General features: G+C 42.9%; 1 protein-coding gene across 1 annotated transcript; it reads right to left on the reverse strand.

The window, feature by feature from the left end:
• Positions 1 to 1064: 1064 nt before the first annotated feature.
• Positions 1065 to 14409, reverse strand: PMEL (premelanosome protein). The gene is made up of 12 exons (XM_073613958.1): positions 14254 to 14409; positions 10547 to 10678; positions 10194 to 10340; positions 8600 to 8728; positions 8320 to 8481; positions 7227 to 7601; positions 5510 to 5923; positions 4671 to 4811; positions 2882 to 2975; positions 2405 to 2610; positions 1565 to 1652; positions 1065 to 1470 (listed from the first exon to the last, which is right to left on the reverse strand). Exons 1-12 carry the CDS (start codon positions 14333 to 14335, stop codon positions 1320 to 1322), a joined length of 2121 nt encoding a protein of 706 aa, XP_073470059.1. The 5' UTR covers positions 14336 to 14409; the 3' UTR covers positions 1065 to 1319.
• Between the last annotated feature and the right edge of the window lie 9084 nt (positions 14410 to 23493).

Raw genomic sequence — 23493 nt, forward strand, 5'->3', positions numbered from 1 at the left:
CAGCAGATATACTTGTAAAATTTGTATAGGGAGATTTTTTTAATCTCTGCATCAGCTGGGGCCGTTTTCATTGGCTAAGTGAGCGTTTACACCCACTTTAGTGTACTTTTTCAGAAAATAAAATGCCTTCTGTTTGTCCTAAACTAGGCATTACCTCAGCCAGTGTCCCATTAACAACTCTTCCATTAGCTGTCCTGAATTTGGTATTCAGGATGGGAGAACCAGTAGATGAAAGTAGAGCACTAGCAGACCTCATTAACACACTCCTCTGACTCTCCATGAGCAATCATTTCCACTCACCTCTGCAGGTGCATGCTTTTCCAATACACTCAGCGATCACTCTCCCTAGATACACAGCCATCAATTTTATATTTTACCTTTCCCATCTTAGCATAGATTGCTCATTGGCAGAATGATCAGATAACAGCCTATGTGGAGCAGAGCTGTAGTATTGGAGGGGGGGGGGGGGGGGGGGACCATATCCTGAAGTCTATACTATACAATCTCTCCTTTAGATCCATCAACTATGTAGTGCCAAGACCAACCTAGTTGGTCTTGGCACTACCAAGTTGTTACAGTGCCATCAAGTTGTTAATAGCACCCCCAAATGCACCAAAAGACTAGACTTTGGAATAGAAGGACCCACATGAACAATCCCATTCAATTCATACAAAAATCAGATAGACCGTTGCACTACATGGCTGATGGTAGATCGAAAGGAGAGATTGTACAGAAAACAGGTGGAATTACAAGGTGGTGTAGTAATGAGGGAGGTGTGGTTCAGACTAATACACACCTATTCTGTAATGCAGCAAGCCAATGCATTATGGGGGAGGATCTACATGACGTGATGAAGCAAAAAGCATTTTTAAAAGACCAAAATAGACAAATAAGCACATTTGGGCAGCTGTGAAAGAATATAGAAGAGGATAAACCTCTTTTATCCTCTTCTATAGAAGAGTCTAAGTGCCATTTCCATAATTTAAGGTTTAACCCATCAACATTGCATTAGGGTTGTGTTAACAGAACAAAAACCAGGAAGAAAAAAAGTCAACCACCAAATAGATGTTTAAGAGAATTTATTGGTGGCGAAGAGTTCCGCCATAGGTTGAAGGTTGTGCCAATGAACTCTTCCACAAGGAAAAGACAACCCATTCTGTGTAGGTTTATACCACTGGACCTCAATAGCAGTGAATTTATACAGGAGAACATGTCAATAGCATGATATCCAGCATAGAAAATAAAAATGGTTTGTCCCAATTGTGTGCAAGGTATTTGGCAGAGCTTGAGCCAACTCTCGTCCATGCTTATCCTTTGCCTCACACTACCCGACCATTTAGAAGGGGGCTATTCTCCCCACTTGCAGATCGCCCAAGCGCATTTTGAATGAAGAGCCAAAGAGATGGACGATCAGGAAACCAGTTACCAGTTGCATGACCACTTCTGATCGGAGTGTATGACTTCACATGCCTAAGTTGGAAAAGAAAAAAAAAAAAAAAAAAAAATGAGTCTTATCTTTGTAATCTGCACATTTCCATGAGCTGGATATTACCCAAGTGCATACCTGTAAGTGTAAGCTACAGCAGCTACTGCAAGAGCAGCCAGGAGAATGCCAACTGTAACAGCAATTCCATTCACTGAAGCTGCTGCACCTGTGGAAGGAACAGTAGGATTCAAGATTAGACCTCAGGATGTGTCAGGTAATACCTCCCTGCATGATTCTGTAGCCCAATGAGCCCTGCCAACCAAGTCATTGGTATGGGGTGGGGAATTTAAAACAGCTACCTTACCAGTTCTCAAGAGTTACACTGGTTATTGTATTGGGCCAACTCATGGTGCATATGCAACACTTGACTCATGCACCACCAAAATTGGTTAGTTCCAATGCTCCATTTCTACATTGGAATGCACCAAACTCAAATGCTGTCAGTTTGTATCTAGATATCAAAACAGAACCAATCCAGACCAACTCTTTTGGCACACAAAGACCCTGGTCTAGACAGCTTTTGAAATAGTGTCTCGCATGTTATTCTGAAGTGGCACAGAATAGACAGGTACATGAATTTATCACGCAAAACACTTTTGCAAATCTGTCAACGCCAGTCTTACATATTTTAGGATAGGTCTTCTGGGTTGTGCGAGTCAAGGAACAGGTATAATGAGAACACTAAGCTGACCCATGGTCAGTTTCTTGGAACAGACTGGACAGGGACCAACAGCTTCTATTTAAGCTGAAGACTGTCTCAACATGTGTAGAGCCACCTGTCATTCATGGCAAGCAGCTTGCCTTTGCACCGTAGAGCTGTATAGGGATCACACAAATATATTTGTTTATTATACAAAAAAAAAAAAACTCCAGAAGATATTACAGATGATAGTCACATAAGCTCATACTGCTACCTACCTGCTGAAACACTAACTTGAGTGCTGGCAACAGCCAAGCTAACATCATCAGCCAATGACACATTAACACAGAAGACCCCTGTTTCATTGAAGGCCTGACGCAGGACCAGCTGACAGTCAGAAGAGGGTTCCACTGGGCTGCATACCGTCTGCTGTGGATTATTACAGTCAGGTCCAGATATTACAGTGCATGCTTCTCTTGGTACACTAAAAATGAGCATAAAAGAAAAGTTGTATCAGATGCAGCTAATTCCGATTAACAAGTCTTCAGTTACTACAGGTACCTGGACTCAAAATCTGCTAAAGTACCATCACTAGAAACAGATTCTTCTAAAAACTGCTGAAACTCATTAGTTCTACGACAAGTTTATACTACCAAAGTAGTAAAGCTATACATTTTCCTATAGCAGAACTGTAGATTAAGCCCTTGCATCTCATACCGGTAGTACCACATCCCCTGAACTTTCTGCACCCTTACCTTCCTTGACATGTGACTGTAAGGTCCACTGTATTCTCAAGCCCTACTGATACAACCGGTTCCACTTGCACAATTTGTACGCTTTCAATGCCCGCTATAAAGAAAAGCATCATTAGGAACACAAAAAAAAAAAAAAAAAACCACACACAGGGGACAGAAAGTATTCGGAGCCCCTTAAATTTTTCACTGTTATATTGAAGCCATTTGCTAAAATCATTTAAGTTCATTGTTGTTCCTCATTAATGTACACACAGCACCCCATATTGACAGAAAAAAAAAAAACATTTTTTGCAGATTAAAAAAGAAACTGAAATATCACATAGTCCTAAGTATTCAGACCCTTTGCTGTGACACTCATATTTAACTCAGGTGCTGTCCATTTCTTCTGATCATCCTTGAGATGGTTCTACACCTTCGAGTCCAGCTGTGTTTGATTATACTGATTGGACTTTATTAGGAAAGCCACACACACCTGTCTATATAAGTGCATGTCAGAGCAAATGAGAATGAGGTCAAAGTAACTTCCTGAAGAGCTCAGAGACAGAATCGTGGCAAGGCACAGATCTTGCCAAAAAAAAAAAAAATTCTGCTGTACTTAAGGTTCCTAAGAGCACAGTGGCCTCCATAATCCTTAAAATGGAAGAAGTTTGGGATGACCAGAACCCTTCCTAGAGCTGGCCATCTGGCCAAACTGAGCTATTGGGGGAGAAGAGCCTTGGTGAGAGGTAGGGTTGTCCCGATACCGATACTAGTATCGGTATAGATACCGAGCATTTGCCCAAGTACTTGTACTCGGGCAAATGCTCCCGATGCTTCCCCCGATACCTGGAAGACAGCTGTGATCGGCGCGTGGGGGAGTTACAAGATTCTCCCCCAGCGGCTTTCACCAGCTTTAGTGACATACAGCGCTGATCGGTCACCACTGACTGTCACTGCATCCTCCATGCCCCCTCCGTTCATCTGTGTCTCTCCGCTGTCCCCTGCATTCCTCTCTCCTTATCTGTCCCCTCCGTTCTCCCCCTCAGTTCCTCCGTCCCCCTCCTCCTTCCTTTGTGTATGGATAGAGTCAGCTGACTCTGTCCATTCACAGAACTGAAACATTGTAATCTCCTGTGATTACGATGTGTCAGTTTATGAATGGAGAGAAGCCGCTGTCTTCTCTCCATTCATTCTCAGTGCAGCTGACGCTGCAGAGAAAGGGACTGGGGAATCTCTATCCTCTGTCTCTCTGTCTCTCTGTCTCAAGGGGGAGATATCAGAGGTCTGTTAAGACCCCTGATATCTCACCAAAGCCCCCCCAAAAGGGCTGATAGAAAAAAAAAAAAAAAAAAAAAAATTTGGTACTTGTACTCGGTCCTAAAAAAAAGTGGTATCGGGACAACCCTAGTGAGAGGTAAAGAAGAACCCAAAGATCACTGTGGCTGAGCTCCAGAGATGCAGTCGGAGTGGAATGGCAGAGGATCCCCAAATCCAGGTGTGAAAAAAAACTTGTTGCATCTTTCCCAAAACGACTCATGGCTGTATTAGAGCTTCTACTAAATACTGAGCAAAGGGTCTGAATACTTAGGACCATGTGAGATTTCAGGTTTTTTTAATAAATCTGCAAAAATGTCAACAATTCTGTGTTTGTCAATATGGGGTGCTGTGTACATTGAGAAAAAAACCCCTGAACTAAAATGATTTTAGCAAATGGCTGCAATATAACAGTGAAAAATTTAAGGGGGTCTGAATACATGCATGTACACATACGTGTGGGGGGGGGGGGGGGGGGTCTTGCGTTAAGACTTACAGACAATATCCAGGTCAGCCGCAAATGTTCCATAACGATAAAGCAAACATCCTACAATGGGTCCTTCTGGTGCCTGTCGCTTGGCCAGCAGCAACACTTCACCATTTGCCTCAGTGACTGTTACAACTTCATTTGCCACGGCTGTAAAATAAAACAAACATTTATATGAAAGTTGGCAGAACATTTACTCTGCAGGTAGGCAAAAAATAAGGGTGGTACAAATAACATTCCAGCACTAGTTAAACCCTTGTTTGTAGTAATCTTCCCCATGCAGAAGATGGGCAGCACAGTGGTGTAGTGGGTAGCACTCTCACCTAGCAGTAAAAAGGGTCACTGGTTCAAATCCCAACCACGACACTAGCTGCCTGGAGTTTGCATGTTCTCCCTGTGCCCGTGTGGGTGGTTTCCTCTGGGTACGCCCGTTTCCTCCCACATTCCAAAGACATGCTGGTAGGTTAATTGGCTTCTGTCCAAAATTGGCCCTAGTATATGAATGTGAGTTGGGGACCTTGGATTGTGGGCTCCTTGAGGGTAGGGACCAATGTGAGTGTGGGATGTACGTGTGGAGTGCTGCGTAAATTGACAACGCTATATGGGTACCTTAAATAGGGATAACTGTAGATACGCACTACACAGGTTGAACTGGATTGACTGGTGTCTATTCAACCTTGCCAACTATGTAACTATGCTACCATGGGTAGTCTACTTCCTGTGCAGCATCTGGCCATCACTTGGCAGCTTGAAATAGAAGTATCTGATGACCTATGGATACTACACAGGTCTCATCAATAGAAAAATGTTACAGGAAAAAGAAGATTTTTACCTTTGGAGACACCTACCTTGTGTAGGTACAGCACTAGCTACATCCTGGGCAGCCTCAGTAGCTGGTACAGCATCTGTGCCCTCGGCAACTTGCGTTGCATTCACTTCAAGCTGATCTGATGGCACATCTTCTGTCACAGATTCTTCACTTGGAATTACATCCTGGGTAGCCTCTGTGCCTACTGCTTCTGGTTGGGTTACAGCCACTACATCCTGGTTAATAGCAGGGTCTTCTGTGGCCACACTTGCTGTTGCAGCTACCGCCTCATCTGCTGGCAAGGCTTGTTCATTTTCTGGAACAGCAGTTGCAATCACAGGATCTTCTGGTTCCACATTAACCTCTTCATTTAGGGAAGCAACAGTCACCAAAGAATTGGCTTCTGTGTCCAACAGTGTTGAGTTACCTGGGACTTCAGCAGTACTGGGTGCAACTGTAGAGGAAAATAAATGGTACAGTAGACAAAAGTTCAAGTTGACCAGAGGGAAAACAACCGGTTTACCCATTTAGCTTTTGCACCTGTATACCGCTTATGGTTAAGAACATTTTATGGCCAAAATAGCCATTAACTAAGAGAAAGATAATGGTTTCAGAAAGATTTGCGACAATTTGTTGTACATTAGTGACCAAAATATTTCCTTACAATTGAAATAACCCATTAACTTTTTGGATCCTACCTTGCTAGTGATATTACACGAGGTTGTTAATACTACTTTCTCTAAGAATACCACTGGTTGTCATACGACTAGAGCTATTCCTACAGGGTGAGGCCATTTGGGCCCATTGGAATCGCTCTTCTATTGAATTTTTTTTGGAGTGGAGGCTGATACTATTGCTTCCACGAGAGCTATGGGATCTCAGTTGGGTAAGATGCTTAACCGATTTATAAATGCAATGTTGTAGAGACTCAATGTTAGATGTGTTCTACTCTGAAGGAGGGAATTATCCACATAGCACAAATCTGTCTATGGAAGACTACTGGCATTTTGTTATACAATTTAATTTCTCAAAATGTATTCAAGTGCCGCAATCCCTCTTGGATTTTTTTTCTATATGGCCGTGCTGCACCACAATTAGTAAAGATATGAAAAACGCCCCACCACACTTGCCATGTGCTGAATACATTTTACTACAATGTATGTTTTCCAAAGAAAAAAAGGCCATGCATCTGTACTACCAAGAGGTGGAATGGCCACACAAAAGGGTGAGCTGTATTCAGAATGAGATTTGTAGTAGCGAATAATCTGTTACGAGACGTGAGGGGAGGAGAAGCCGAATTGGAGAGAACAGGGCATACTACATAAACCCTGTGTGCCTTAGTTGTCAGGTTCATTTTGGTACTTTGAAATTAATGTGCCCTGTACAGACATTTGCCATGTCAGATATTACAGAATACACAGAACAGAATTTTGCTAGTGATTTACAACCAAAATTCATAGAAGTGCTTCAGATGATAGGTCATGGAATACTGAGTTATACACTAAACTAATGGGACTGCAAAAGGTCATCTTAAGTAGTTTTGCATTTCTGGTCAAGACTCAATGACAAAAGCTTTGCTTTCCTTAGCATAATGGCAGCTAAAAGCTAGGTCCTTTGGATGACATAATATGTACATGTACTGCAGGCGTAGGCAACCTCAGCCCTCCAGCTGTGGAGCAACTACAAGATATGATGGGATTTGTAGTTCACCACAGCTGGAGTGCCAAGGAAAACATTTAAGGACCTCTGGAACTTACCAGTTTGCCCACCAGCTGTGGTAGCTGCTCCTGTTGAAGGCTCTGGAGGTTGAGCTGTAGAACCCACCACCTGTGCAGTTGTTAACACAGCAACAGTACCGCCACATGGAGTGATTGGAATGGCAGCCTGCACAACAACTTTGGCATTGAATACACCAGGTGTAATGTACGTATGGGTGACTGCTGTGTTTCGGGTGATAAATGTGCCACTCTGATCTCCAAAATCCCAGGAGAAGGAGATATCAGCTGCTTGAAGATAGTTGCTTGGGTCATGAACTGCTAGAGAGAAGGACACAGCTCTATTTTGGATAAAGCGCTGGTCCTCCTGGTCCAGATCAAGAACTTGTGATATGGATACAGAAACTGGTATCTGATCTGTATGATTAGGAGGGAAAAAAAAAAAAAAAAAAAAAAAAGAAGTGTAAATATTGAAAGCTTTGTAGCCTACAAAATATTGTACAAGAACGTGCATTTTACTGAAAGAAAAAAAGCCTACAGTTAACAGGATTCACCAGAACAGTCTGGTCTAAGTCTACCATTTACTGGATGCTGTGCTACCAGGTCATGTTCTGATGTTATCCCATAAAGCAGTCTGAATACTTTATTACTGGGATATACAGTAGGTGTCTTAGAGGTTTAAGACCGAGGAAAGCCCAAAAGTCTACAGCCAGACGACAGTATTTGCATTGACAGACATTAAAAATCAGAACTTCTGGGAAACAGCCTCAGTCTAATACAACAGTTTAATTAAAATGCTTCAAACCTGAAAAGCCTACATAATAATGTAACAAGCGTGTAACCACTAGCTTAAAAATTTAATTTTAGTGTACACTTTAAACCAGATACTAAAGAAATAGTGAATTGAGTTTTCTACTTAGTAGTGTAGATTTAGCCAATGAAGGTCTGATATCCCCAAGAAAGCAGGCTTTTAAGTTAAGCCCCTTCTCCCTCCCCATTAGAATAGTTAGTGAACACCTCACATGATCAACATGTCTGCCACACCAATAAATAAAGTCCATACTACTGGATTTAAAATCATTTTTAAAGTTTGAAATGCAGGGCAGATGTGTAAAAAAGTACAAATTCTACTTACCAGTGATTACAAACTGAGAGGTAGTGCTGCCAATGGGTATAAACTTTTGTCTTCCACGATAATGGTACACAACTACCTCCATTGTGTATGAGCCAAGGGGAATACCATCTGTATCTATGGTTAGATTGGAGGAGGGACCATCTACTACCTGCCAGTACTTTCCTGTGGGGGGGAATAAATAAATAGTACACTTTAAACTTGAATAGGGGAGAAGGGAAAAAAAAAAAAAAAAAAAAAAAAAAAAAAAAAAAAAAAAAGGAGTATAACTACAGTTTCTAACCCCATGCTTGCCAAACATAGACAAACTTGCTGCGCCTTTTCTCAGAATCATGTGGAAAAGGACTGCCATCTGGAAATTTACACTCAGAACCTTCTGTCCCCTCATCAGTGTAAACTGGAGCCCAGGTACCTGTTAGAAAAGAAAGGAGAGACTCGTTGAGGGAGGAAGAAGAGAAAAAAAAAAAAAAAAAAAAAAAAAAAAAAAAAAAAAGACTGAAGGTCCGCTTTAATAAACCCTCAACTGTGGATGGAATTAGGTTGGAATAGATTCTTTGAGCTCAAGACAAGTCTCAGGCTACCATTAATTGTACCTGATCATTTCCAGTAAAGTGAACCCCAGAAAACTGCTGCAACAGTGACACTGACATCTAAGCTTTTAAATCAGTGAAGAACTCACATCAAGCTCCTGCCCCAGGTTTCCACAAATTTAAAAACTCAATACTGAGCAGCCTGGTTTTGGCCAACAATGTTCAGTTTTTTCTGTTCATGCCTCCAGCAGGCAGAAATCAGCCAGTGCTACAATTGTCAAAGTGAGTGGGAAAACCATATTTGAGTTGTCAGGTCAAGGAGTGTACATTATCCAATTTTCTAGGACAGGAGGTGAATGAAATCTTCCCAGCAGGAGATTGATGTTTGTTTTAACCCTTCCTTATGCTTTACAACACAAGATTGATGGGTTTACACACATCAGGGAAACAGAAAAGTCTGGGGCTGATAATGCTAGTTAGTCTGAATGTTTACTTAGACTTTAAATCTCCAAGTCATGGACCCAGATATGCAGACCAGGAATATCAGACCCTTGTGCTGTCCTGGAGCAAGTATGTGCATAACTATTGAAGCCAAGAAGATCAGTATGGCAGTCAGGAAACTAGCAATGAGAGATAGATTTCACTGATAACCAAATCCCTTGACTTTAAAAGTGGATGTAAACTCGAAATTTTTTTTAGTTTTTTTTTTTATAGCATACTGTAGAGTATTAGATTTCCTATGATTTGAGCCCAGACTTGCCACACAGTTAATGAATCTGAGCAATCCTCTTATTGTTCATTGAGATAAATCTTGACAAACTGAGAAATACTTTGTCAAATCCTCCCCCTTGCTGTGAGTGACAGGTGATTTACATATCTCGTGCATTAGCCTAAGACATGCATTATTTTTTAATTCCCTCCCACTCCTTTCTTCAGCAGCTCTGCAAGGATTGGCTGTTCCACACCTCAGCATGATTTGGCATGCTGAAGTCATGCGGTTACTTTCCTGTCTTTTCACTGGATGTTAGAGAAAATAGCAGAAGTTCAGCGTTAGAAATACACAGGAGAAAATGCATATTGACAAGGGGAGTGTAGAGGTGGGCGGGGAGTCTACTGACATCACAACTCCACCCACCGAGCTCCAGACAACAGACCCACCCACAGAATATGCAGTTTTTCGGCTATAACAGACAGAGGGGAGACATTTGACAGGTAAAAATTACATGCAGGAGGTATGTATATCCTTAGATAACCCCTATGGCAGTAGTTTAGAAAGGATGACATTGGGTTTACATCCACTTTAAGTCTTAGTCTTCTGGTCTGACAGGTTATTTTGATCATACTTGCCATTGTCAGTGCGGTTCTGGTTCCAGACAACTTGTCCATCAGGTAGCACTGTCTGATTCTGTGGGAAGTTTATCTTGATGAAGAAGGTGGCTTTGGCACCAGTCAAGGTTGGTGCATCGTTTTGGACACTAAAGGTCACTTGACCTCCTGAAAAAAAAGGAAGCATTTTTTCCTTCATTAGATCACAAAGGCAATAGCTGCTACAAAAAAAAAAAAAATTATCACACCTACTGGACCATTGAGAGAAACCATCTTGCCATGTCTATTTTTTCTTTGCATTGTTAATGGTCTTAGATGATCAGTGGTGTAAATCTTACAATGAAGCAGAGAGTGTACAAGTCTGGATGTCTCACCTTTCCAGCAGTCTCTTTTCTGTGACTCGCTGCCTTTCCAGATTGGGTACATCTGACTGTTCCATGACCTGAAGGGAGGGCGCTTATTACTCTGCACCTCCGATTTGCCTTGCTGAACCCTACTCCGAGATCCTGCAAAAATATGCAAAGTATTAAGAGTGCTGAACTGAATTTTAGCTCTAGATTTAAAGCAGGTGTATATTCTGAAACTCTTAAATTACACTTCCAGTTTGCGAGTCACATGCTAAAAAACACAAATTCCATTGATGCAGAATACTGTCTAACCCCACCCTTTCCATCAGACTTCTTGGTTTAACAGAGCTGCTGGAATCAGCATGTGATGTACATACTGGAGTCGTGCTGTGGGGCTCTAGGCAGAGATGGGTCACGTGGCCATTCAATCCCTCTTGGAATTCTACATGTGACCCTCAGCTGAGGCATCTGACCTGATATCTGGGAACAGAGTGGAGATGATAGTGCTGCTGCCCACACCCCTTATTGCACCCTCAAGCCAGGAATATTTTTTTTTTGTTAAAATTAAAGATATTGTTCGTGAAAGGTGACCAGTCTAAACAATAGGGTCCATGTGCCCACTGGATAAGAATTGAATTTTATATCAATTCTGCCATTAACACCCCCCCCCAAAAAAAAAAAAAAAACATTACAAGTTGGCTACCATGCCAAGGCCTACACAAGTTCTAAACCACATCCTGGTGAAAATAAATGTTCAAAAACCTCCGAACATTACCCATATTATAGCAGTTTACAAACTCCTCACCCAAACAAATTCTCTTTTTGCTTGCAATTAAACTGATGGCCATACAACCCAGCAGTACTTAAGCTATAGATTAGATCACAAGAGAATTCATTATATAAAGTTAGTATACCAGTTTGAGTTCATCATAAATTTGTTCTAGGCAGAAAAGGATCTGCAAACTTACATCTAGATAGTACTGGTCCCTCCCTGGTAATGAGCCCATAGCAATCAAATGTCCACTGTAACCATTGTTGATGCAGTGCAAGTTGCACAGTACCATATGCAAGTAGTGGTACTGAGAACTGGGCTGCCACCGCAACCACATGGCCTCTGAAAATGCTACTCTGGCTGTCATTTTGATCCAGTCACTACACTGATATGCAGTTGCAATGCAGAAGTTTTGACCTTGAAACCTGTATTCAGTGGGCTACTCAAAGTAGCGAGACTAGAAAGTCAGCAACTACAATTTTCAGAAGATCAGCAATGGCAGCTTCTTAATATCGGTTTTCTATAATCAATAGGTCTTTCACTATGCCAGTTCTGCTGGCCATTTTATAACCAAGCAACTTTGTATAGTATAGGAACACCTGCAGGCTGGTGGCAACAAAAGCAAGTTAGTGAACCATTGGACTAAAGGGCCAGATTTTGTCAAACCCTGCCTTTATGGTCATAATTTAGAGAGAAGCCTCAAACTAAGTAGTTTAAAATCTTGAATGGCTGCAAGTACAATGTGTGTGGAATGTCAGATTACTACAGAGTGAAGCAAACTGCTAAATAGGTAGATAAACATTTTTTCCACAATTTTATCATTCAAGTTTATGCCTATCCTGCAAATACGCAGGGAAGAAAAAGGGGGGGGGGGGGGTGTGAAGAGAGTGTTGTGTACTAGCAGATTAACACCAAAGCCAAACTGCAGTATACATTTATAATCAGTAACAGCAAGCCATTTTTCCCCTCATTTTGGGATCAAAATTTTACATAAAAAATGACCATTGTAGGCACCCTTGCCAGTATTGAATGGCAAAGGATCCCTGTAAACTAATCCATCTGGAAGAGTGCCTTTGACAAACACACCAAGACCCCATACACACTATTAGATTTTCCAAAACCCATGTAATGCAAGGGCTTGCCTGATTACATTATTTATTTAATTTACAGTAAATATATAGCGCCATCAATTTTACACAGCGCTTTACATATACATTGTACATTCACATCAGTCCCTACCCTCAAGGAGCTTACAATCTAAGGTCCCTAACTCACATTCATACATACTAGGGACAATTTAGACAGGATCCAATTAACCTACCAGCATGTCTTTAGAGTGTGGGAGGAAACCGGAGTACCCGGAGGAAACCCACGCAGGCACAGGGAGAACATGCAAACTCCAAGCAGGTAGTGTCATGGTTGGGATTCGAACCAGTGACCCTTCTTACTGCTAGGCGAAAGTGCTACCCACTGCACCACTGTGCCGCCCATATTACATACAAATTGAAACTCCTAAGGTAATTTAAACAAGTTGTGTAATGTATGGCCACCCTTACTGGCAGGATAGAAGAATGCCCAAAATGCAAACACCTCACCTAAGAAATGTTAGGATGCAGTATAATAACAGCCCTTTCACACTGCCAGCACCCAGGCACCAGTAGTAAAGCGCCGCTATTTTTAGCAGCGCTTTACCTTGTGGTGCTTTTAACCCCTGCTAGTGGCCAAAGGGTTAAAAGTGCCCACAATGTGCCACTGCACTTTGCAGGCGCTGCCCATTGATTTCAATGGGCAGGAGAGCTTTAGGAGCAGCGTATACACCGCTCCTAAAGTGCCCCAAAGAAGCTGCTTGCAGGAGGTGACATCCTGCCAGCGCCCCAGTTTTTAGCACTAAAATGCCTCCAGTGTGAAAGGGGTCTTAGAAGGTTTACATTTGGGTTAAAAAGTCAGATTTAAGGGGGCACAGACACCACAGCTGTAAAACTACCATTTTAGATCTAGGCATTGATTATCAAAAACAGTTCAGGTTGAATACCTAGGATTTCCAATGTCTTACACATGATTATCTGACGAACGATCGTTTTTTGTTGCATGCCAGTCTCATATCGAAAATTAAGAGGTTACTAAAGTTACGAAAAGTCTTGCACGTCAGAATACAACTTAGGAAGTGGTGTTGTATTGCATTCTCATTTCCGAGCATGCAGTCTTGATCATCTTATTTTTTTTCTTCAGTTGACTACTAATTAAACTAAAATCATAAAATCTGATATTAAAAAAAAAAGAAAATTTTTTGCACTTGTCCCGATCAGATTATTATACAATCACGCTGAAAGATTTGTCATCCGATTTTCTAAGTGTGTATACTAACATTACATTAATCCTGTGTTAAATTAAAATCAGACTAAAATGAGTATGCCAAACCTCATAGTTGGTCACCTGAAGTCTTTATGACTACCTGCTGCCTTATTCTGTTTAATTCCTCCTGTGCATGCTCTACAAAAAGGGAAACCCAAGCCAGCTTAAAATTTATACCAGTATTCTCAAATGCACAAGGAACCCAGAAAAAAAAAAAAAAAAAAAAAAAAAAAAAAAGCCTGAAATTCGGTCATTTCGACTGTTCATTCTTCGGCCAGTTAATGGGCACAAAAATCGCTAATCGTTTGGATGTTTGAGCCGAAACAACGAAGGACAAGTTCAGAAATTTTCTGCCGAACAAACAATAAATTGAAAGGTTAAGGAGTTTCCTGTCCGAACTGTCTGTACTAGGTAATGTATATGTAAACAAAAAAATGCATTTATGTCCACTGAACGATTTATCGGTCATTACATGATGGCACCATCGTTTGCTCTCACGGACGAACATTCGTTTTTTAAAAATGGGTTCGACTGATATTTCATATAGTGTATGGCCAGCATTAGTATATAGCTGCTGGAGGAAGCAAGTTATTGAAGGTGCCATACTTACTATTCTGAGCTTCTATTCCAGCACACAGCAGCCAGAGAACAGCCAAATTCCAGACCCCTCTCATCATGCCTTGTTCAGTCATCCGTTTACTTCCCAACCAGGACTAAAGCACAGTGGAAGAAATAATGAAGGTCCCTATTAAAACATCCAACAGGCACTTATTAGCATAGTCACACCTCTTCAGCGTGACATTACTGGAATTAATACATTCCTGTTCATCTCATAAGCCACACTACGCACAGTGGACAGTTGACCCCCCCAGGCAAGATATTCCATGTGATTTTCTCCATAATCATGTGTAATACTTATGTAAACCAATAGACCAATCCATGCACCATTTTTTCATAAAAAAAAAAAAAAAGTAAGATGTTCAAACGCGTGTATTCAGGGGCAAGGTTGGACAGATAGGCAGATATCTACCTACCTGTGAACTGAACTCGGCAGGCAAGTTGCTGCAAGAGGTACTGCCCATCTTTACAGAAAACCAGTGCTGGGAGATATTCAGACTTCCATTGCTGCTCTCGCCATCCAAGCAAGCTACTTACCTAGCCATCATGCCATTTTTTCTGGCTTAACCACATTAGGGGTTATATAGCACACCCGTAGAGTGCAAAATCTGGTGCATCTCTGCATAGAAACCAATCAGCTTCCAGGTTTTATTCATTGAACGGCTGAAGTTAGAGCCAATTGGCTGCCATGCATAGGTGCACTAGATTGTGCGTTTTAGTAAATCTCCTCCAGAAAAAGTACACAGTCCAACAGTCTAAATGTCAATGACTGCAGACCTATGACCTTTGTCTCAGCCATACAAGTAGCATTTCAGAATTAGGTGAGCACCATTGATCTACATACATCATCAATATAAGCCAATTCTGGGAGATGCATGTAGTCAGCCATTGCGAACCACTCCTGAAATTTCCAATTGCCTGATGTCCTGCTAATCCAATGGCTTCAACATAGTCAGACTCAGAACAAGCAGATCATTTCTGACCGATGGAACATTATCTATCCCAATAACCTATAAAAAAAAAAAAAAAAAAAAAAAAAACCCGCGCACAAGCATGAAAAATGTATATCTCTGAATACTACGGAACGCTTCATGCCAGTACACTACGTTTTTAAAAGTTCCACTTGCTGCATGTTTAAAACCACACCAAACACCACCTCATTGGAAATGAACAGTAAATGCATCAACAGCACACCCATGATGCACTTGAGTCACATGTACAAGATTAAAGTCCAGAAAACAAAAATGCATATGCATTTTTACCACTTTTCTCAATGGAGCAGTGTGAACATGCCCTTAGTGTTAACGCTTTCTGGATCAGCTTTAGGGCATATTCAGATGGGTGTGTTGTGGTAATAATTACATATTGCAGCAACACTCCTCTATATGCAGTGTGTCACGCACTATACAATCAAGGCAAACACACGCAATTTGTGTGTGCCGAGTTTTACTAAGAGGGCCATGCATTCATTGATGACTGGTGTAACAAAAAAAAAAAAACAAAAAAAAAAAAAACAAAAAAAAAGGGGGGGGGGGGGGGGTTGGGAGGGCTAATGCATAACAGATGTTGGCAAGACAAAACAATAGTCTCCAAAACTGTAGCCCAGGGGCCAGATGTGACCCTACACCTCCAACCGTTATACTATTCTACCAACTGACAATGGGGCACCATTTCTCCCATTGACACCAACAATGGGGCTCGATTCCTCCCAATACCAAATGTGGTGAGGTTTACGCTGACTGATGCCAGGAAAATCCTCACTGCTGCTGGCCACAGTCCAGCTCCTCTAAAGTGTGACGGACAATAAGGTGGCCCTTTGTTTGGAAAGTTTGAAGACCCCTGGCATAGAGCATTAGCATTACCCATGTCACTGTATACATCTAAATCAAAAAGTGACAGCTAGAAAAACCATGTTAAATGTCTGAAAGCTAAAGCAATAGCAAAGAAGGGACTATCACATGCAGCTGCCACTATAACAACTAAAAATAAGGCTATAGAAGCTTTATAATATAATTGAAAAAAATCACTACACTTTGTTTAAACCACACATAACATCTAGCCATCAACAAGCAGCCTTTGTCCTGAATACTTACCCCACTGCTGATCTACAACTATCATGGATCACCTGATTTATAGCCAGGCCTTAATCCCAGCCCTTCCTCACCTGCTCTTTTACACTTCATTAGAGGAGACAGCTGATGAAAGGATCTGGTCCTACTTAGAGGTCACATGATCCTTTGATGTCCCTGAACTGTGACCTGCTTGCATGTTTAATCTCTGTACTTCATTCTTTTATCTTTAGAATTATAGGACTGAAAATTCAGATATCTATCATATATTGTTATTAGATATTATATATATATATATATATATATATATATATATATATATATATATATATATATATATATATATATATATATATATATAATTTATTTATTTTTATTTCTAAATATATACCAAAAGATAACTGTGAAAACATAGCCAACATAATACCATAATTCTGCATCATAGATTCAAAACCTAGCTTTTAACTGCTCCTGGTATCTAGGAATAGTCCTTGGATTTCATGATTTGTACTTGGAACTGTCCCTTGTTCTTAGTAATTACTACTTATGCCATCAAATCTTTTGTGTGCATGTTTGATTCAGATTAATTTATATACCCTAAACCTGATTTGTTTTTGTTTTTTTTACAAAGTTATAAGCCTAACTATAGACAAATAGCTAAATACACAGATACAATGCATATTTGGGAGTTGTTTTTTTTTTTTTTTTTTTGTACTGTTTTCCATCCAAACCTGACATTTACACCACTCTGCGACACAGTACAGCTCTGTCTAGCAGAACAAGAGACCTGATTTGTTCTGCTGCAGTTCAGTAACAATTCCAAGTCTCTACTTCCCCAGCCTGCGACTGGACAGTGAAAGTAGAAGTAGCAGACCGATGAGCTCATTTCTTTGAAAATCTGTCCTCTTCTCCTGTGCTGCTTTGCTCTTGCTTCTGTCCGAGCTCTGTTGCACAGGGACTGCAAGACGCTAATACCAAGAAAAATTCAGGTACTTGCAATGCATAAAAATGCATTCATGCATTAATCTCTATCACATCTATCTCCCTGGAGTTCAGCTTTATTAATTTAGCATAAAGTAAGGTATTGAGTAACTTGGCTTTATAATAAATACATGGGATTCTTTATTATACGGGATTTATACAGAGCCAGCAGTTTCTACAGTAATTAACAAAAAAAAAGGAGACAATATAGTTGCAGAACAATTCAAAACAAGAGGATTAGGGAGGCTCTGCTTTTGAGAGTTTACAATCTTAGGCCCCTTTTAGCCCTGGTTCACACTGTTGCAGGTTTGAAATCATGCTACTTCAGCACAATTTCAAAGCTGCAGATCAGTGCGATTAGCATCTCCGCGTTCATTGCGTCTTGTGACTTTGTTTAACAGAAGTGTATGCAAGTCGCAATGAAATCTGCATAAAGTAGTGCAGGAATCTTTTTGAAAGTCGCTGCAACATAAGTCGGGGCAATTTGAACGGTTCCATTGCTGACAATGGGGGTGAGACTTGTCATGCGATTTGGAACTGTCAAATCACATGACAAATTACACCAGTGTGAAGAGGGGCTTACACAGGCTTTGCCATCAGGTCTGCTTGTCAGATTTTCAGGTGGACCTGTTTGAAGGCTCCATGCAGGTCTATGGGCAGGCAGACGTAAATGGACTTATGCTTATGTCTGCTTACATCCACTGGTCCACCCTAGATGGCTTTTCAGGGGCAATTGACAGGTTGCAAGGAGGCGATATATCACTGGAAGATCATAGCTGCGGGGGTTTCCAGGGGACAGAGGAGATTTCAGTGAAGAGATCAGCACATAAGACACTCGTCATTCATTTAAGTGCATTCCCTGATGCTGCTTAACATCTTTACGCTGCAGTAACACATATGTGCGGTGGCAAAAAGCTGGGCTTTAACGTCCACACACCGCACATGTGCATCTCTGGGCGTGCAATGTTTATGTGCTGGGAGCATGCTCATGGCGCGCTTCCAGCGGAGAGACCAAGCTGCCGAAACTGTCTCAGTGGTCACTCTCAGTGGTCACATGATTGCTGATCCGTCCCACCCCCCTGGGTGTTAAAAGCTTTAGGCCGGGTTCACATGTGTGTGGCCATGGGTTCTTGCCCGGGGTCCGGTGCATGTGTCTGTTCACCAGTTCAGGTGCAGATCAGGCCTGAATTTTTGCCTGAATTCGGACCTGAACTGGACCCAAACACGCACAGGACCCTTTTGCAATCCCCCCGCGGCCACCCCGGACCAGTGTGAGCCAGCTCCATTGAGAACCAGTCACACTTGCTTGTCATGGAAATTGGATGCTGGGAAATCCACATTCAGTTCGCATATATGTGAACCCAGCCCTAAAGGAAACACCAAAGTGGGTGGGAAGGGGTTAAAAGAATCACTAAACTTCAGCTTTAAAAAGCAGCCTCAGCCTTAGTAGAAAAGCCTTTCCCCTGCCGGCAAATGCAGATTGGGATTCTTGCTCTACATGTGGAAATACTGATCTCTTTTAAAGAGGTCTGAGATGCCCTCTGCTGAGCCAGAGCCACAGGTCTCCAATCATCGTAGAGCCTAATTTTTAGGCTCCGTTCACATATATGCGAATCGCAGGCATTTTGACTGCATCCAATTTGCATAACGTGAACCGGCAGCCTTAACACATGTGCGGTGGGGTTTTAAATAATTTGCACCTGAATCGCACCTGAACCAGTGAGCAGACTCACACCAGACTCCCACGCTGAAACCGTGGCCACATATGTGAACCCAGCCTTACTGATTGAAGAGCTATAGGTCTGACTCAGTAGGAGGCATGTCAGACCTCTGCAGATAGACTACTTTCCTGTCGCATCATGGCAGCATACACTTTGGGTTGCGACTCCGCCCCCACAACCTGATAGGACCACATAGCTATAAATTGTAGAAAGGGCCCCCGCCCCAGTATTCTCTTATTTTTCCTCACCTGTCAGGACCGAACGGATTAAGAAGCACCCCCCCTTACCGCTTCGCCCCAGCCAGGTTCTAGCCTCTCCTGGGTGGAACTCCTTACCTGTACAGCCTCTAAATGAGCTAGATGGAAGGAACCCCGCTCTGGTGATCTCGGGTCTGTTGCGGCTCCAGTATAAGCCTTAAACAGGCTTAGTTGTTGTGCAGCGGTCTCCAGAATCTTTCTCATCACTGTGTTTGTTTTTCCTGGGCATTGTAGTTCCTCTATGACCCCCCCCCCACAGCGCGCTGAGCGTCTCGGCGCTTCCGCGCATGCGCAGTACACAGCCTCAGGGCGTCCTTTCATTTTTGCCAGGCTCCAAGATGGCGCCGAGCATTGCGCACCGCTACTGCGCATGCACAAGCGGGACGTGACCTCGGCGTCCATGGCGGCAATTTTAAAAAAGCTCCAGTTTTTCATTCCGTGCTCCTCCTGCTTCCTGAAGCTATTCTGACTGCATTTCAGCTTTGTTTGCACTCTTGACGTACCCCCCCCCCTGGGTAAGTGACTTTTTATCTCCATGCACTTTTTCTTGTCTGCTTTGCATGCTCTTACCTTCCTGTATCTCTCTCAGGTGTATCACCTTTTTTTTCCTATGGAGGCCGCTGCCCCAGCAGATCACCATCACCCTAATAGGTAAGGGGGGGGGGATTCCCGTTGGTAAGTAGTGAAGATCGAAAAAGAGAGCAGGATCGTACTAACGCTGCCTAATTCAATGGACGATTTTTCCTCTTAAGTGGGATTTTAAAGGGTGGAAGTCTCAAAAAAAAGTATAACAAAAAGTATAAAAAATTATCAGAATTTTATTGTATCAAAATTTAAAAGAAAAACATGTGCTAGAATAGAAACAATGGATAAAAGCAACAATGGATGCCAGAATTAACAAATGATGAAAAATACAACCAGGATATACATGACAGGTCGACAGAGCTACGCAAAACCCCACAAAGGCTATATCAGCAAGGAGCCAATTAACAGTGCAGGCCCAACGCGTTTCGAGGCTTTATATAAGGATTACGACCTCTTCTTCAGGGGCTAGAGGTAAGGTGTATATCTGTCTGCGAAACATTGTTACAAAAAAAGAGACAAAAAGACACACAATGAAAAACATATTAATGTCAGAAAATCATGCATATATACAACTATTTACATAATCAAAGGGGGGGTTACTCAAATAAATATTTTTCCTGTAACCACACATCCACAGGAGTCCTGTGAACTGATCTATGGCGGAATCTGATTATGTAAATAGGCTTTCCCGTTCATTGATGAATTAGATGAGCTGATTAAAGAGGAATGGCAAAATCCCAAGAAAAAGACTAGTCTATCCAACGGACTTACCAAATTGTACCCGCTTAAGGAACCCAAGGTATCCCCTTTGGTTTCCCCCCCCAGTAGTAGACGCATCTTTGATGCGTCTAGCCAGACACGTGATGCTCCCCATTGAAGACGCAGTGACGTTCAGGGACGTGCTTGACAGAAAGGTCGATACAGTTCTTTAAAAGGCTTACCTATTTGCAGGAGGCACCTGCAGACCAGCAGTGACACTGGCTGCAGTCGGGAAAGCTATTTCCAGTTGGTCCTCTGGTACCGCAAAACTCGTCGCTGAGGGCGCAGATCAAGAACAGATAATTAAGGCTCTACAAGAACTTAGCCTTGCAGGGGATTTTGTGGCGGAGGCTTCCGTGGACACTATTAGATCCGCATCAAGGTCCATGCTAGCCGCTGTAATGGCCAGAAGGGCGCTATGGCTTAAACCCTGGTCGGCTGATCCTGCCTCAAAATCCAATTGGTGCCGAATTCCGTACGACGGGGGTGAACCTCTTCGGGACAAAGCTGGATACTGCAATTTTTAAAGTGACCGACGGGAAGTCAGATCTTATCCCATCGGACAGAAGACCGAAACAACAGAGGCCGCCTCCCTTTAAACGCACTCTCCCGGAGAGATACAGGGATGCAAAATCCTATAGACCCGGGAAAGAATACAGAAGAAGTTGGAAGAACCCTCAGACGTCCTTCCTCAAATTCCAGAAACCCAAAACCCCTGCCTCCAATGACCAGAAGTCCTTTTGAAGGTACGCCCGCCCAACCAGCGGTAGTGGGTGCCAGACTCACGAAGTTCAAACTGGTTTGGGCGGGAATGATTAACGACCCATGGACAGTGTCCACCATTCATTTTGGGCACAGGTGGTCATTCAAAGGTCATCCCCCAAGGGATCAATTTTGCTCAACCAAGCTTCCTCCTTCCCGAAAAAAAGGCGGTCTTTAGTCCAGTACATTCAAGATCTGCTCCAAAAGTAAGCGATAGTGGAGGTCACGCTATCACAAAGAGGCAAAGGTTTCTACTCCCCACTTTTGTTAGTAAAAAAGAAGTCAGGGGATTTTCGTCCAGTCTTGGACCTAAAGAACCTCAACCGTTCAATCCGGATAGAATCGTTCAAGATGGAAAGCCTACAATCAATCCTCCAAGCAATAAACTGGGGAGATTGGATGCTTTCAATCGACCTCCAGGACGCATATCTACATATCCCTATCCACACCGAATTCCAAAAATTCCTTCATTTCACCCTAGACCATCGGCACTTCCAATTTCGAAGTCTCCCGTTCGGGATTTCTACCGCACCCAGGACATTTACGAAGGTCCTATTACCTGTAATAGCCCACTTGAGAGAAAAGGGACTAAGGGTCCACCATTACCTGGACGACATCCTGCTTCTCTCAGAGGGCCAGGGGTCTCTCATCCAACATCGGGAAATTCTGGTCTCCACACTGCAGTCCTTAGGGTGGCTGATAAATTGGAAGAAAAGCAACATCCATCCCACACAGAGAATGGTCTTTCTGGGGGCCGAGCTAGACACCAGGGTAAACACAGTAGAGCTTCCACTGGAGAAAATCCCTCTCCTAATACAGAAGGTGAAGAGATCAAGCTCAGCTACAACGTTACCGGCCAGAGCATGTCTCAGTATACTGGGCACCTTATCATCCACCATTCCAATGGTCCAATGGGCACAATGGAACTCAAGGCCCCTCCAAATCTCCTTTCTGCGTCAGTGGAATGGCACGTCAATGTCCCAGCCAATCTCCATCTCTCAGGAGGTCAAACAATTGCTACATTGGTGGATACGACCTCACAACTTGAAAAGATGCAAGCACATAGTCACACCTCATCAAGAGACAGTGACCTCAGATGCCAGTCTGGAGGGATGGGGGGCACACTATCAGAATTACGCAGCTCAGGGCCACTGGCCATTCAGAACACAGGACTCAGTGTCGAACATTCTGGAGATGAAAGCAGCATTCTAGGCTCTCCTGGCCTTCAGTCCTCACTTGAGTGGGAAGCATGTCCTTCTGCGAGTGGACAACAAAGTGGCTGTCGCCTATATCAACAGGCAGGGGGGCACCAGAAGCAGGTCCATGATGCAGTAGGTCCGTCCTGTTCTAGAATAGGCACAGCTGAACCTGTCGGACTTGAGGGCGGTTTATGTTCCGGGGTCCAGAACATCTTGGCCGACTCACTGAGCAGGAATTTTGCCTCCAACAACGAGTGGTCTCTGAGTTCCTAAGCTTATGCTCTCATATCCCAGACCTGGAGATCACCGGAGATAGACCTGGCGGCAACACCGGAAAACACAAAATGCCAAAGATTCCTGTCAAGGATGCCCCTTCCTTCAGCAGAGGGGACGGATTGCCTCCAACACCCCTGGGATTTCCGCCTGGGCTACATCTTTCCTTCGACTCCCCTCATAGCGAGATTGCTCCTGAGGCTCAAGAAATCAACGGCATTGGTAGTAGCAGTAATTCCTTTTTTGGCCGAGAAGGCCATGGTTTACTACCCTCATGCAGCTGAACACGGCAGATCCCCTGCTCCTCCCGTTATCGACAGACCTGCTCTCCCAGGGCCATCTACTTCACCCGAACCCGGAGAAGCTACATTTGATGGCCTGGAGACTGAAAGGGCAAGGTACTTAGAGCAAGGCTGTTCCCAGAAGGTGGTGGACACCTTACTCCAGTCCAGAAGGCCTACCACCAACAACACCTACAGACGGGTCTGGGAGAAATTTGTCGCTTTCACTCAACAACAAGGTTGGGACTCATCCTCCCCTTCAGTATCACAGATCCTAGAATTTCTTCAATCAGGCCTGGAGAAAGGCCTTAGGTCAAGCACCCTGAAGGTTCAGGTGTCGGCCCT

The sequence above is a fragment of the Aquarana catesbeiana genome, linkage group LG02 (genome assembly GCF_042186555.1).
Source record: "Aquarana catesbeiana isolate 2022-GZ linkage group LG02, ASM4218655v1, whole genome shotgun sequence".
NCBI classification, from domain to species: Eukaryota; Metazoa; Chordata; class Amphibia; order Anura; family Ranidae; genus Aquarana; species Aquarana catesbeiana.